Below are 14,256 nucleotides of genomic sequence, written 5' to 3'. Positions count from 1 at the left end.
CATAGAGCTAGCCAGCATAGCACTGCCAAGCCTACAAGGCTGAGTACAAGGGGAGAATGACATCCTGGGATTTGCCTGAGAAGCATCTATGGATGCAAGCCAGCATTTTGGTCGCTTTACTAGCCACAGCATCGCATTGCAGGCTCATGGTTCACCTTGTGATCAATGATGAGGTAGCTAACCCCTACAACATCTCCTGAGTGTGTTCACATGGGGAAGCCACAGTGCCTAGGTATTTACTCTGCTTCAGACTATGGATAATGGCTTGAAAAGTGTCTGACTGACTTGGGAATCCAAGTCCCACTGATTTAGCTCCATTCCTGAACCAAGTCCTGAAAAGAAAGCTGGGAGAATAAGTGATCTGAGCTCTTTTCACATTTTTTATACTGCAAATCAGAGGGAACTGGGGAAAAGGCTGAAATGCACTGATGATGGTTCTACAGTATTTACCAGAAAGGTTAATATTCAGATTTGGACTATTTCCTCTATTACACTCAATCACTTTTGAGTGATGCCAGATGTAACAATTCTGGCTTAAATTAACCATGAAAGTTGATTATGTCCATCAGCCAATTACCATATTATACGTCCATGTACCCAAATACAACATCAACTGCAATTACTTTCAGATTATTACTGGGCCAAGGATAGTCTTAATTTTAATTAATTGGACAGCAGCCACCACATTATCAAATTAACAAATAGTTTCTACAGCTTAGTGAACGGCTTTCTTACGTTGTTTCATAAATGAATAAAAAAAACTTTCTTTTGCATAACTTTACTTTCATTAATCACATTAACACTTTTCTGTTACCACATGTAACAGAACGGGAAGATCTTGGACAGGAAGATCTTGGAGAGAATCACCAAGGAGCACATATGTGGGGGGCCAGCAGGGGAGATCATGCTCAGGGGCAATCAGCATCGGTTCATCAAAGGCAGGTCTTACCTGACCAACCTGGTTGCCTTTTATGAGCAGGTGACTAAATCCTTGGATGATGGTGTTGCCATGGACATAATCTTTCTAGACTTTAAGAAGGCCTTTGACATTGTCTCTCACCCTATCCTCATCAATAAATTAACCGACTGTGGCACTGATGCCTACACAGTTGGATGGGTAAAAAATTGGCTGATGGGGCACACCCAGAGAGTAGTGGTGGATGGGTTGTACTCTACCTGGCGAGATGTGAGCAGTGGGGTAACCCCAGGGCTTGGTCCTCGGGCCAGCACTGTTTAACATCTTCATCAGTGCCATGGACAAAGTAGTGGAAAGCAGGCTGTCCAAGTTTGCTGATGACACTAAGATGTGAGGCGAGGTGGACACACTTGAAGGGAGAGAGAGGCTGCAAATAGATTTAGACTGACTACAAAAGTGACAAGAATAGGATGGGATCAATGTAAACAAATGCAGGGTGCTACACCTTGGGAGAAGGAATCCACAGCATATATACAGGCTGGGGAGTTCCCCTCTTGAAAGCACAGAGGCGGAAAGGGATCTTGGAGTCATTGCTGACTCCAAGATGAACATGAGCTGCCAATGCCAAACTGCAGTCAGCAAGGCCAGCAATTTTTTTTACCTTGGCAATTTTTACAGTTAGGGTGGCCAAAATCTGGAACCAACTTCCCAGGGAAGTGGTCCTTGCCCCTACCTCAGGCAAATTCAAGAGGAGGTTGGATGATCGCCTGTCTGGGGTCTTGTGAACCCAGCATTCGTTCCTGCCTGTGGCAGGGGGTCAGGCTAGATGATCTGTTCAGGTCCCTCCTGACCCTACCTACTATGAAACTATGAAAAATAATGCTTTCTTATTTGGAATCTGAAATTAGTCCATTCTCTACAGCAGTGCTTCCCAACCTTTTCCCCAACACAACCCCATTTGCTCAACATGGCCCCTCACTCCCTGCACCCCTGCAACTCCATCCACTGATACTCCAACCCCATTCGGGGTCCTGACCCACAGTTTGGGAACTGCTGCTCTAGACACTTAGCAAATTTTTTTTTTTATTTGTTATGTTTCTCAACATGCTGAAAAAATAAGGGACTCCTTTCGAAGCCCAAAACATTCAAAATTGTTACTGGCCATAAACATTCAAGTGAATAAGGATGAACTGAAAAACGTGCTTACGTGTCTTCCTGAATCAAGGCTATAGATTTCAGAGAACAAGCCTAACAACTAGGGTGTGCTTTTACATTTGATATTCCTTATTGCACTCTGCTTTTCAGTGTGCCATGAGGAAAAGCAGGGATCCAACAGATCATTAATCAACTCTGTAGTAACAGTATTGCTTGTAGTATATGTGTCATGGTATCTTATTAATGTACACTAACAGAAACAGGAATGTGCTATTATATGTAAAATATTTTTTATGAAGATTTGCACTGATTTTCTGCATAAATTTATGAATAATGTTAAATAATGAGAAAGCCATTGTTACCCGTTAAATAATGAAAAGCCTCAAGTGAGTTGAATGGGCTACAAATACATTTAAATGTAAGCATGTGCAAACATTTGCAGCATTAGGCCTTTCTTGGTAAAAATCCTGAATACTCTATATTCAAATATAGGGCTATGTATAGACAATCAAAAAGCTTGAGGATAAATTGATTCAATCTTTGCAAGTTAGTCTAAGCTGCATACATTTAACTGATAAGCAAAAGAACAGCAGGGAGCTGCCACAGGGAAATGGGAAAAACATGGATTTCCCCTTTTACCCGAGGAAAACACGGATTTTTCATTTTAACAGAGAAGCCCACAGATTTTCCACTTTTGCAAAGAGCTCTCTGCAGGGTGCAGAGTTCCAGCCTACAAGGGGCTGGGGGGAGTGGGAGGACAGCGGTCGGGTAGGGGGCGCCATATGCATGTATATGTACGTGGCCACCAGGCAGCCTAGAGAGCAGCTCCCACAGTTAAGTCTGGTGGTGGGAGAAGGGGGATTGAGGACCCCATAGGGAGGGAGTGCGTGAGCTGGGAAGGTCTGGGGCTGCTGCCCAGCCGAGGGAGTATGAGGCTTAGGGCCTAGAGCCAGAATGTGCAGGGCCCCAGCAGGGAGCAGGATGGGGCCACAGGCAGCTCGTTAAGGGGGTGGGGCCACTGCATGCACTCCTGGAGGAGGAATGGGGGGGGCATGTGCCCCCCAGGTCTGTACATGGGGTGAGGGTGGGCACAGGCTGCCTGCTGAGGGCTCAGGCTCCCTGCCCTGCTGCCCTCCCCAAGAGCCTCTGCAGCCTGGCAGGTGCAACCCAGCCACTGCAGGGCAAAATGCGGCTGCACAGGAAAGCTCATTGCCACTACGAGCTGTGCTGCCATGGCAAGGTGTCCCCTGCCCATGTGGCAGTAGCAGCGGGGGCAGTGACACAGGGTTGTGCTCCTCGCTGCTGCCACACGTGCAGGGGATGCCTCTTCAGGGCAGCACAGGGCTTGCAGTGGCAACGAGCTTTCCCACACAGTCCAACTCTGCCCTGAAGCACAGGGGCATACCCACCAGGCTACAGAGGCCTCAGGGGAGGGCAGCAGGGCAGGGAATCCAAGACCACAGCAGGCAGCCAGTGCCTGCCCCCACCCTGTGCACAGATCTGGGGAGTACTGGCTCCCCCTGCCTCCCCGAGAGTGCACACAGCAGCAGGGAGCCAGCACCACCCACTGTCTGAGCCCTCAGCAGGCAGGCAGCAGGGGGGGAGCCGGACTCCATGCTCTGCTCCACTGCAGTAGCCATGGCCTCCCATGGATGGCAGCCAGGCCTCGGACGCTACTGTAGGGGGGAGGGGTCTGCAGACCCAGGTCCCTGGCCCCAAAGCCCTGGCAACTGGGGGCCCCCTCCGGCAGTGCTGGGGGGGCAGGGGTACCATCAGAGCCAGGGAGATTGTGGGGAGGGGAGGAAATGAGGGGCATCTGCAGGGCTGGGGGGCTGTCGGTGGGAAGCGAGCAACACTGGTCATGGGGCTGCAGGCGGGGAGTTAAGGACCTGCATTCTGTGAGCTATGGGGGGCAGGGGGAGCTCTGATTTTCCATAATAAAAAACCCAAAAATCAAATACCACAATTTATAGGTATTTAGAATTTATTGTATTATAGAGATTGAGGCATTGATCAGGCTTCCAATTTGCTTCCAAACTAAATATATCAAGAAAACATTGTGTTCAACTGATACCGATATACATAGTTGCTTTCATTTTAATCACGAATTCTGCGTTTTTAAAATCAGAGAACATGTGATTTTTTTAATCAGAGAATTTGTGATATTTTAATCAAAGAAAACCAGGATCCCTGATGAAGAGATATTCACTTTCAATTCCAGAAATGCAGCCACATGCCTGCGGTGGCTCAGGCCAGAAGCCAGGAGGGAAGGGGTGGAGGGAGGAGCCAGAGCATGCCTCCCTGCCCAGAAGAAGCAGACAGCTGGAGCCAATACTAGCCCGCCCACTCTGTGAAGGCTGGGAAGGTGCAAAGCACCCTGGGAGACTGAGTTAACTTGAATCTGGAGGGGATCCAGGACAGAAGTTCAATAAACCAATTTAGCCTAAATCAGTTGTCTGATACTACATCCATCCAGGTTCATCTTAAACCAGTTTTGGCCATTTTGAAAGCAGTTTATGTGCACTGAACTTCTGTTGTGTTACAGATTTGAACCAGTTTCTGATCACTTAAACCAGAGTATGTGTAAATTCTGTCCGAAAGCACAAAATAGCCAATATTTCATTTCAATAATACTACTTTTTTCCTTCTCAAAAAGGGTAATAAATTGCATACAGTATCCATGAAATTTAAAGTAGCCCAAAACTTTTAAAATATATCTTAAGCAGAAGGAGCATCTTAAAGCATAGACGGCTTAGCACACTGTCATACGCTGCTTTGTAACAGGCATAAATAATTATTATCACATATTAATTTGCAGGTGGAAATAAAATGTTAATAGATTTGGGTTTTGGGAGAAAGAGAGAAGAACTTTGGGACAAGTAGAAAATCTGAGCTGTGCAAAAGAATGATCAGTTCTACTGTTGCTGTGTTGTCAGTCATAAGGAACATGCTATTTCAACTAACAGGTTCTGTATGTGACATCTCAAAAAACCCCAGAAGTGTAGATACTGCAGATTCACTTATTGCCATTTGCCTTTCAAGCATAGTATTTCAAGATGCATCCAAAATATCACTCTTCTCCAGTATTCTGATTGTACATAGAAACATGCTGGAATTATATGAAACAAAATCCTGCCTAGCAATGTAGTGTCCAGTGACTCTTGGTAACTCACAACAGTGGCTGTTTTTTCCAGAAAATCACAGGTGCTTTAAACTGGGATGCTTGTATATGTATTGCTGGCAGACAAATGAAATGTCAGTTCTAGCAGACATCAATACAATCTTATTACAGTTAAGTCTAAAAGCACTCAAACCTGTAATTAATATACTAGTTGCTAAGATCTGTCCAAGAAAGATGACTGAACAGCACAGAATGAGACTGCAATAATGATTACACCTCAACTTTGAAATGTTAATTAAAAAATCGTTAGCGTCACAAAGTAAAATATACCTTACATTTCCTGTGCTGCATTACAAAGAAGCATGACATGAATTCCTTCTTTCCCTACTAAGCAGATTTTTGTAACAATCTTTTCCATCCTAAAAAGAAGCAAGATTAAGGTATTCTGGGCCTAATCCTGGCAGATACTCAGTACTCTTATACTCAGATACTGAATACACTGAACATCAGCCTGAGGTATTCATGACACTGAATACCTTACTCAATGTTTGCTCCCAAACTTAAGATGTCATGAGCACCCGCAGCTCCTGCTTCAAATCAGTGGGAACTGTAGATGAGCAGCTGCGCCACAGATCTGGACCTTTATGTTCCAGTTGCACAAGAGCAATTAAATGTTGTCTTCATATGTTTTTGCAATATACAAAAGAGCTTCAATAGTCTTTATATTTTTGTTCCTAGACTATAAAGCTGGGAGATATTTTGATCTCTTTGTCTAACCTTCAGAATAACGGACTATAAGACCTCCCTGAATTAATTCCTATTTCTACTAAAACGTATTTGTTGGAAAAACATCTGCTCCCAATTTAAAAGCTTCTAGTAAAAGGTAACTACAAGGAAGATGCCAAGTAAGTTGTTCCAATAGTAAACTGCTCCAAAGGTTTATCATCATCATTATTAAAAATATTAGCCTCATTTAAATTGGTCTCTTTACAGCACTGGATTTCACTATACCTTTGCATACAGCAAAAAAAATCTTTTGATCAAATTTCTGTTCTTCATACAAACACTTCAAGACTGATCAAGTCATCCTTTAAACTTCAGTCTGAGAAGCTAAAGAGCCTGAGCTCCTTCAGAGCCAGTTTTCCAAACTTCTAATAATTTGTAAAGCTCTTTTCAGAGCATCTCTAATTTTTCAACATATAAACCAAAACTGAATGATGTACAGTCACACCAGTGGCAATACTGTACAACCTTCCTACTCTCACTAAGCATTGTCCTAGTTATACATCCAAGAACTGCATTACCCTTTCTATTCAAAGGAGCATGCTAACATCTCGTCTTCATCTGATTATCCATTATAACTCTCAAGAACTTTTCATGCTGGAAACAAAAACATCATCTTTGTGCCATCATAAAAAGTCTCATGGCAGCACAAAGCCCAAGCAAATGGATGCCTGTGTCCCTTGTCTCACCACAACTGCCCAAAATTGCAGCTGCAGCAATGTACAGTAAAAATTTGTGCTGTTTTTTGTGGCAGATGTCTGTTCACTTTATGGTAGGAGAGCACTCTCTGGCTGCCCTAGGCAGGAAGTCCCAGGGCTTCAGGGGCCCAAACCTACATACCCTGGTTATTTCCCTGCAGGAGCAGACCCCCACAAAGTCCTGGGAGTGCCAGCTCAAGTTTCCCCACTTGGAAGCACCCTGGGAATCCCTCTGCAGAGAATTACCTGCCAGCTCATGAACTGCTGTGCCCCGACTCAGAACAATGGTCAAAAATATGTGTCACCCACTGAAGTGGATCAGCTGTGCCAAGACACAGTACAGCTGATCCTGCCCCAAGGCTGATGTCTGTTTATAGCCTCAGTGCCACTGGTTCCCATAATAAAGCCTCAGTCCTGAAAGGATGGCCTGTATCTTTGTTTCTAAAGTTATAACCTTCTAGTCAGATGTACCATTATTATTTTATGTTTTTTATCTTTTGGTAAGTCGTAGATAGAAATACCAAATAGAATAATGCCAAGATCGTATTAGATACATGACACTTGATATCTTATTTTTATAGTAAGGTTCATCCATTCAATTCCCAATTAATAACAAGACGTATCAGTTAAGACCGCAGTTTTCAGCAAGTTTTCTGATGATTCAAGATGAGATTATCTGACTGCAGTCTAACAAGCTCATAACTGTAACATTTTGGTTTTAGATGCTGTCATAATTTTACCTTCTCTGCAATATCAACAGTAGTAGAAAATGTTTTATCTTTATTGTAGATGCATCTCAAACACACCAGGAAGCAAGCATAAAAAGCAAAGAACATCCCTTGTTGACTATTTCAAACCATTTGTCATACTGAATAGGAATGCCACTGAAATTTATTCCATCTCAGTGCTCCTTCCTGTCTTTTGCATCTCTTCTCTTTTAACCAATTATATTGTGACAATTATAAATGATGTCTTACTCCTGTGAACAGAATTAGACTATCTTGTGGAGATTCCCATTCCATCTTTTTTTTAATATAGAAGGGGAAAAAAACTTGTCTTCAAAAGACTTCTGAGCAGGTTCTAACACCTTACACTGTTGAATAGCACTCTGTTCTGCAAGTAATGCTTTGGATAATGCTAGAACTACTTGTACACGTAAAGGTTTGCTAAGGGGACTATAAGGTTCACAATCAAACATCTTCTTCTCCCAGTTAAGACTCACCTTCTTTCAGGGCTTTATCCATGTTGTGCGAAATCACCACTCTTCTTGATTGCACCAATTCATGCGAGTTTCCAGACAAGTGACTCTGAAATAAAGAGAATATTTATAAAACAGAAGTTGGTGGAATAGTGTTAAAGAACCTAAAAATACTACTGCATCACTTCAGACCTGAGGAAAGGTACAGGAGTACTCAAAAGCTCATCTTTCTCTCTCTCTCCCACAGATGGTCCAATAAAAGATATCACCCATAAAAGTCTTTGCTTCTCCCATTTTTCCCCCAATTCTCACAGCTACAACATAGCCTCAAGCACTACTACTGCATCACTTGCCCTTTACATAAGTCACTGCTTTACTTATATACACACACATACATACACACACATTCATGAAACAATACATATATGAAACAATGATCTTTCCTATAAGGCTGGTCTGGGCACTTTAAAGTAACAACCTCAGGAAATATGTGGGTTTAATTTCTTTGATTAGCAAAATGTGATTTTTTAAAATTTTGTTTTAATTGAGAAGGGAAATCATCCTTTATTTACAATCCCATAAATCAAGAATAGGATACTTGGCAGGTCCAACACCCTAAGCAATTAAAAACATTCTAGTAAACAGCAGTGTTTTTTTATAGCTTTATAAGATCCCAACAAGACAGATTTAATGGATCAGCAGTTCATTTGGATACAAAGAAAAATGTTGCACCTTGCTATTCTACATCAAGAGGCCAGTAGCAATTACAAAACCTTTGCAGCATTCTGTTAAAACATGTTTCATTCAGCTCAGGGAAGTATTTTAAAATTAAAGTAAGACATTAAATTTTTTCTAGAGCAGCGGGTTTTAACCTTTTCTCATTTGTGGACCCCTAAAAAATTTCAAATGGAGGTAAAGACGCCTCCAAATCATAAATATAGGTATTTACATACTTTTGATTGATCACAGCCATCTTTCGTGGGCCCCTGGGGTCCACAGCCCACAGGCTGAAAAATCACTGTTCCAGAGTATACTTCATGACTAGTCCAAAATAATACTAGCCATAAGCATCTATGGACCGCTGATTTTTAAGCTGCCTTCCTAAACGGATATTTGAAAATACAGTATTATAAGACATAAGAACAGATGAGTATATGGAGGAACACTCTCCAAAGTGTAATTCTAATGGTGTACCAACAAGGGATAGATAAAAGGTGAAATTTCAGCTCTCTCTATATGTAAAGCAGTTTTAACTACAGCAAAAATAGCATGTGCCCAAATTACCATCAATCCAACTTAATTCTTATTGATATGGGACTGGATCAGTGGCAAACCAGTCCAATATATATTGATTGGAGTCCACATACCTATTAACAGGAGACTGTTTATGCAGGGATAAAAGAGAGTCTCAAGTTAAGGGAAGTTACACTGATACAACTTCTAAATATAGAAAAAGATTCAACCCTACGTTGCAGAGGACACATTAGAATTGTGTGACCAATAGATGTTTTGAAGAGAAAAAATAGCGATAAAATGTTTCCTATGAATTAAGGCCAAAAATCTCCCTTTCACAAAAAATAAAATGACATCCCTATTAAAAAAATACCCAAGTGCTCAGTATCTTCTGATATGAAACATGACTATCCTTTTATTAAGATATATATGCATAAAGTTCAGCACAATATATTTCTAATAAAGTTATGATCATAGCATTCAGGTGCTAGCATTCTAACAATAATTATAAAAAAAAATAGGATAATCAATTAATAAACCTTACAGTATTTTGGAATGCCCTTTCATCTAAAACCTAAGACTGTCAGGACTACTAAAGGTCATGCACAAGAAAATGATTTGTTTGACTCTCAAAAAAGCAGCAGGTTCAGATAGCTGAGGCTTTTCTGAACACCCTCTCAAGCCTGAAAAATATTATTGAAAATATCTGAGAATTCTGATTTGTTATTTTTAACAACTCATTTCACTAAACATTCTTCACAAAGCAAATTTGTAATGCTGGACAGGATCTCCATGCTTTGTTTACAGAAGGAAGTAAAAAGAATCTAAAGAGAAACAGGAGGGGTGAGGGGAGGCTGTTAACTGCATAATATTTACAATTTAAATAGTTCACTTAATTTAGCAGAATAGGACTTGGGAGAAACCTAGAAAAAAAAAGTTATACCAGGGTTTTTTTCTATACCCAAAGTTACAATACCTTGTTCTCTAACACATATACTCATCTATATCAGAAACTTCCACTAGGTATATTTTGCTATTCTAAAGTAACTCCAAAGAGCAAATGCCAAATTTCTACTTCCAAATACAATCTAAAATAATAAAACTATAAAACAGAATTCCTACTGTTTCTCCTCCATTCAGTGCCTCCTCTTTACAAGCAGAAGAAAGAACATCAGATAGATCCTTTAAGAGGAGAGCCGTTATTGCAGCTGGAATTGCTCCATATCTCAAGCACAATAATCCAATATACCCAATCTCACAAAGTGAGTTTAGCTCACAATTTGATCCTTTTATATTTCAATCTTAAAAATCCTCTGCTTAGACACAAAAAGGTTATGCCTCAGTACTCAATGTGCAGTATTTCAATTAAATGCAATCTTACTTTTCAACTTGCAGAAATGCATTTTACTGAAATTTATTCTATGTTATTTGCAGGGTTATCTTATGAATGGCAACAAGTTTTCCACTTAAAATCAAGCACAGCCAACCAGAAGGGAGAGGGAGTGATAATCAGTCAGAAAGACATCTGAACAAAAACGAGCAACTGAAAGAACTCAGGTAAGGAATGAATACAGTAAGTAACAATGATGATAAAAGGATACCTACATAGAGATAAAATGTACAATTTAAAGGACACAAAGTGAAGGCACTGGATAGAAGCTGCATTGTGCTGGATTCTCTGAGACATGCTGCATAGCAACACAGGAGGCTGTGCAGGTGATAGACAGGGCAGCAGTGCCAGGTTGAGAGAAAACAACTTCAGATGGGCAGGGAACAAAAAGAAAAGTAAAGTAAATCTTAGCTCAGCTATTTTTACATGCAACATTCAGAAGACAGTAGAGTGGAATTCTAGCCAACAAATTAACATGCATGTTTATTCATATTAGCAAGAAATGCTTTTCCATTCTTACCCTTAAATGAGATTCTGCTATGTGTTGTCTTCATTATTTAATACTATGAAGCAAAACTTAAGAGCACATCCACAACAAAGCAAGTACTAATTTTGATACCAAATATCAAACACAAAGGCCCCCAACCTCCAAACATGACAGATAAAGGGTGCATAAATATCCCTTCTAGCACAACCACTGAAATGTTACCTTATTTTTTAAACAAGAACAGTTCAGCTCTGCTGGTGTTAGCAAAGGTAGCATAGGCACTCTCGGGACACTATGATAAAGAAGCCAGAACATAGCCTAACATCAGCACTGATATCACTGCTAGCAGAGGTCAAAGAGCACCCACTCTAAAGCAAGAGTGGGAGGATTTCAGAAGATCCATGGCTCAGATACAGCCTTAGAAATCCAGCAAAGTAAGAAACCCAACACATGCTGCTACAATGTACACTGAACAACTCTCATGAACTATAACTAAAACTGTCTTATATGCTCCTTCATAGCAAATGAAAGACAGAAATGTCCCGGAGCCACATATATTGGTTGGCTTTGTATATCTGGTAGATTTTAGAAGTCAGGCATTTCTCTTTTTTCTAAGACCCTAATTCAGACAAAGTTCCACTGTCCTACTTTCCGACATCTAACAAATGCAATGGACAACCTACTGTACTAAGAATAAATATCCTGCAGTTCTTTACTAAAGGCTTAATTTTCCTCTCATTGAATAAAAGGCTTATTAGTTGCTCACTGAACAATTCTCAATTAAATATAAACCGTGCATGCAAACGGAACACACTGAGCCTAGGTACAGACATTCGGGGTGGTAAGATAGCATTAAAAATGACTACCTGATCTAACTTAGTTTTCCCAGGTATGGACCTTACATTTAGACCAACTAAACAAGGGATCTAAGTACAAACTGTACAGAAGTTTAGAAAGTCTGGATCACTCTAAAAAACAGCTGACCTGATCTAAGTTAAGTGTACCTCCGAGGTAGTCTAACTTAGATCGGGTCCAGGGAGACCAGTCTAACTGAACTTCTGTGCAGTTCCTTGTGCAGCCACAGGGTTTGGAAAGCCCAGCTGCTGGCTCCAGACCCAGGGCTGTGCTTTTGCTACCTGCCCCCTGGCACCAGGCTATTTTTAGCCCCATGGCCCCTCCCCCACATGGATAACCCCCAACAATGGACCAGCCAACCTCCACCCTGTGAGCCCACCACTCTCAGTACTGGTTTTACTGTCATTTGCCAGTGCCAGAAACTGATCAGGGCAGGGCAGAATGTGGAGGTGGAGGGGGTAGGTTCACTGTGGGGGTTGTTCATCTGGGAGTGGGGGAGCAGGGAGTTAAAATAGGCCCTAGACCTGGGCAGGGGAAAGCCCCCCCCATCCCACCCACAGCCCATTAGCACTCCCAGCCCTACCATAGATCACACTAGCCCCCTCCTGATCCCCCCAAGCCCTCCTTCAGACCCCACTAGCTTCCTCCTGATCCCCCTCCACCTCCCATAGACCCACCTTGCCCCAATCCCCCTGAAAGTGTCCCACTAGCATCCCCCATCCTGACTTACCATAGATTTGGCAGCCATTTTTAATGCAATCTAACTTCCCTAAACATCTGTATGTACCTTAGCACTGATCAGAACAGTAAGACATCATACATCAGCATCCATGAAGACAGATTATCAAGTTTCTGATCCTTCTATAAAATTTGGCAACAGAAAAGGGAAAGAAGAGGGAATGAGGAGGACATGGCTACTTACTGGGGACACTGGTCTGAGGAACATTTCTAATTCTTAAAGCTTTTTCACTCTTGTTTTTGTTTATATACAGAAAGGAAGCATGTATTTCTTAAAATCTTTTGTTCTGTTCCCTGTTTGTTACACTTGGGAATGGTACTACTGTACACACAGACAACAATAGCCTTGGAGGCTTGAAACAAAATCCAAATTGGCATTTAACCAGAATCCTAGACTGTGGGTTATTGGGGTTTTTTTTCACTATCTTTCAATCTCCTACTGATGCAAAAATTATGAAGCCAAGACCATTTATTGGTGTAAAACAATTTTGTTCACTAAAAACCGTCTTTAAAATAACTCATGCATAACTATTACATGAGAATTAAGTAGCTGTATTTACATAACTTTTTTAATGGGGGTGGGGAGAAATGGAAGATAAAGTGAATGAACAGCAGCATCAGCTTAACAGTTTTCAACATTCAGAAATCAAAAGCAATTTTCCAAATGTGACCTGACAGATAGTTGTTTGTACTGTGTGTGTTTGTCTAACTTCAGCCCTATGTGTACTTAATTCTACTCCCAAGCTTACCCAGATAAGTAATTAGCAATAAGTTATGTTACACTAAAACAAGGAAAGCAAAACCAGAATGCAAGTAAGAACATAATATACTATAACTGTACCTGGTGCAAAGCATTTTAAATTTTAACTGCTGGTCCAAAAGACAAAGTCAAATCTATTTTAATGTGCAAAAACCAATATCCAATTACTCACAGATATGCTTGCTCTATCCAATACTGTAGTCATTAACATTCTTCTTTATGGATGTCAGTCTCCTGCTGTATGCTACTGTTGGACTGAACCTTGGTAATCAAGAGTTACTGCTTCTAACAACGTTTTACTAAATTTTCCATGACTTCACTTTTCACTGAGCAGGTTGTATTTTCCTACTATTAAGAAATATTATTTCATGCATGTTCCTGAAGCAGCACTTCCGTTTCCAAAGGAACTACCATAATAATGGATTTAAAATACCTAAGATTTATTTTGGTCACAAATTATGCACCAGTCACTCTTAGGACTAGTCTGCATGCAGTTCTGAAGTGGTATCAGTTCTAAAACTACAGGCAACCCATGCTTAATGCTGTTTCGCTTAGCGCTATTTTGTTATAATGCTCATTTTAAATTGATACCTGCTTTCACTTAGTGCTTAGCCATTTTCATTATAATGTTCCTGGTCGCTATCTTGGGTCATTAAAAACAATTGCGGTCGCCATCTTGGGTCGTCAAATACTTTGTTTTGTTTAATGCTCATTTCACTTAACGCTCAGTTTTTCAGGAACCAATTACGAGTGCCAAGCGGGGGTTGCCTGTATCAGTTTAGAAATTAGGGGTGCACCAACAGATTTTTGGGGTCAATACTGATAGCCAATTTTTAAGGAGGCATGTTAGCCACTACCAATCCAATTTCGAATATGAAGCCCTGCAGCTTGAAGAGCAGTGTCCAGCTGATAAATCTGTTGT

The 14,256-nt window shown here is 41.1% G+C and overlaps 1 protein-coding gene across 2 annotated transcripts in view; it reads right to left on the bottom strand.

Moving 5' to 3' along the window:
* Window positions 1–14,256, bottom strand: part of SNX25 (sorting nexin 25) — a 129,899-nt gene that overhangs the window by 103,502 nt on the left and 12,141 nt on the right. For both annotated transcript variants that reach the window (XM_019534696.1, XM_019534697.1), the window contains exon 2: window positions 7,896–7,980. In XM_019534696.1, coding sequence (XP_019390241.1) covers window positions 7,896–7,917 — 22 coding nt within the window. In that variant the 5' untranslated portion in view covers window positions 7,918–7,980. The remainder of the gene's footprint in view (window positions 1–7,895; window positions 7,981–14,256) is intronic.

This window comes from Crocodylus porosus, unplaced genomic scaffold (genome assembly GCF_001723895.1).
Source record: "Crocodylus porosus isolate Cpor-Errol unplaced genomic scaffold, CroPor_comp1, whole genome shotgun sequence".
Lineage (NCBI taxonomy): Eukaryota > Metazoa > Chordata > Crocodylia > Crocodylidae > Crocodylus > Crocodylus porosus.
Note: the sequence above shows the minus strand (reverse complement) of the source record. Positions and strands in the feature narration are given on the sequence as shown.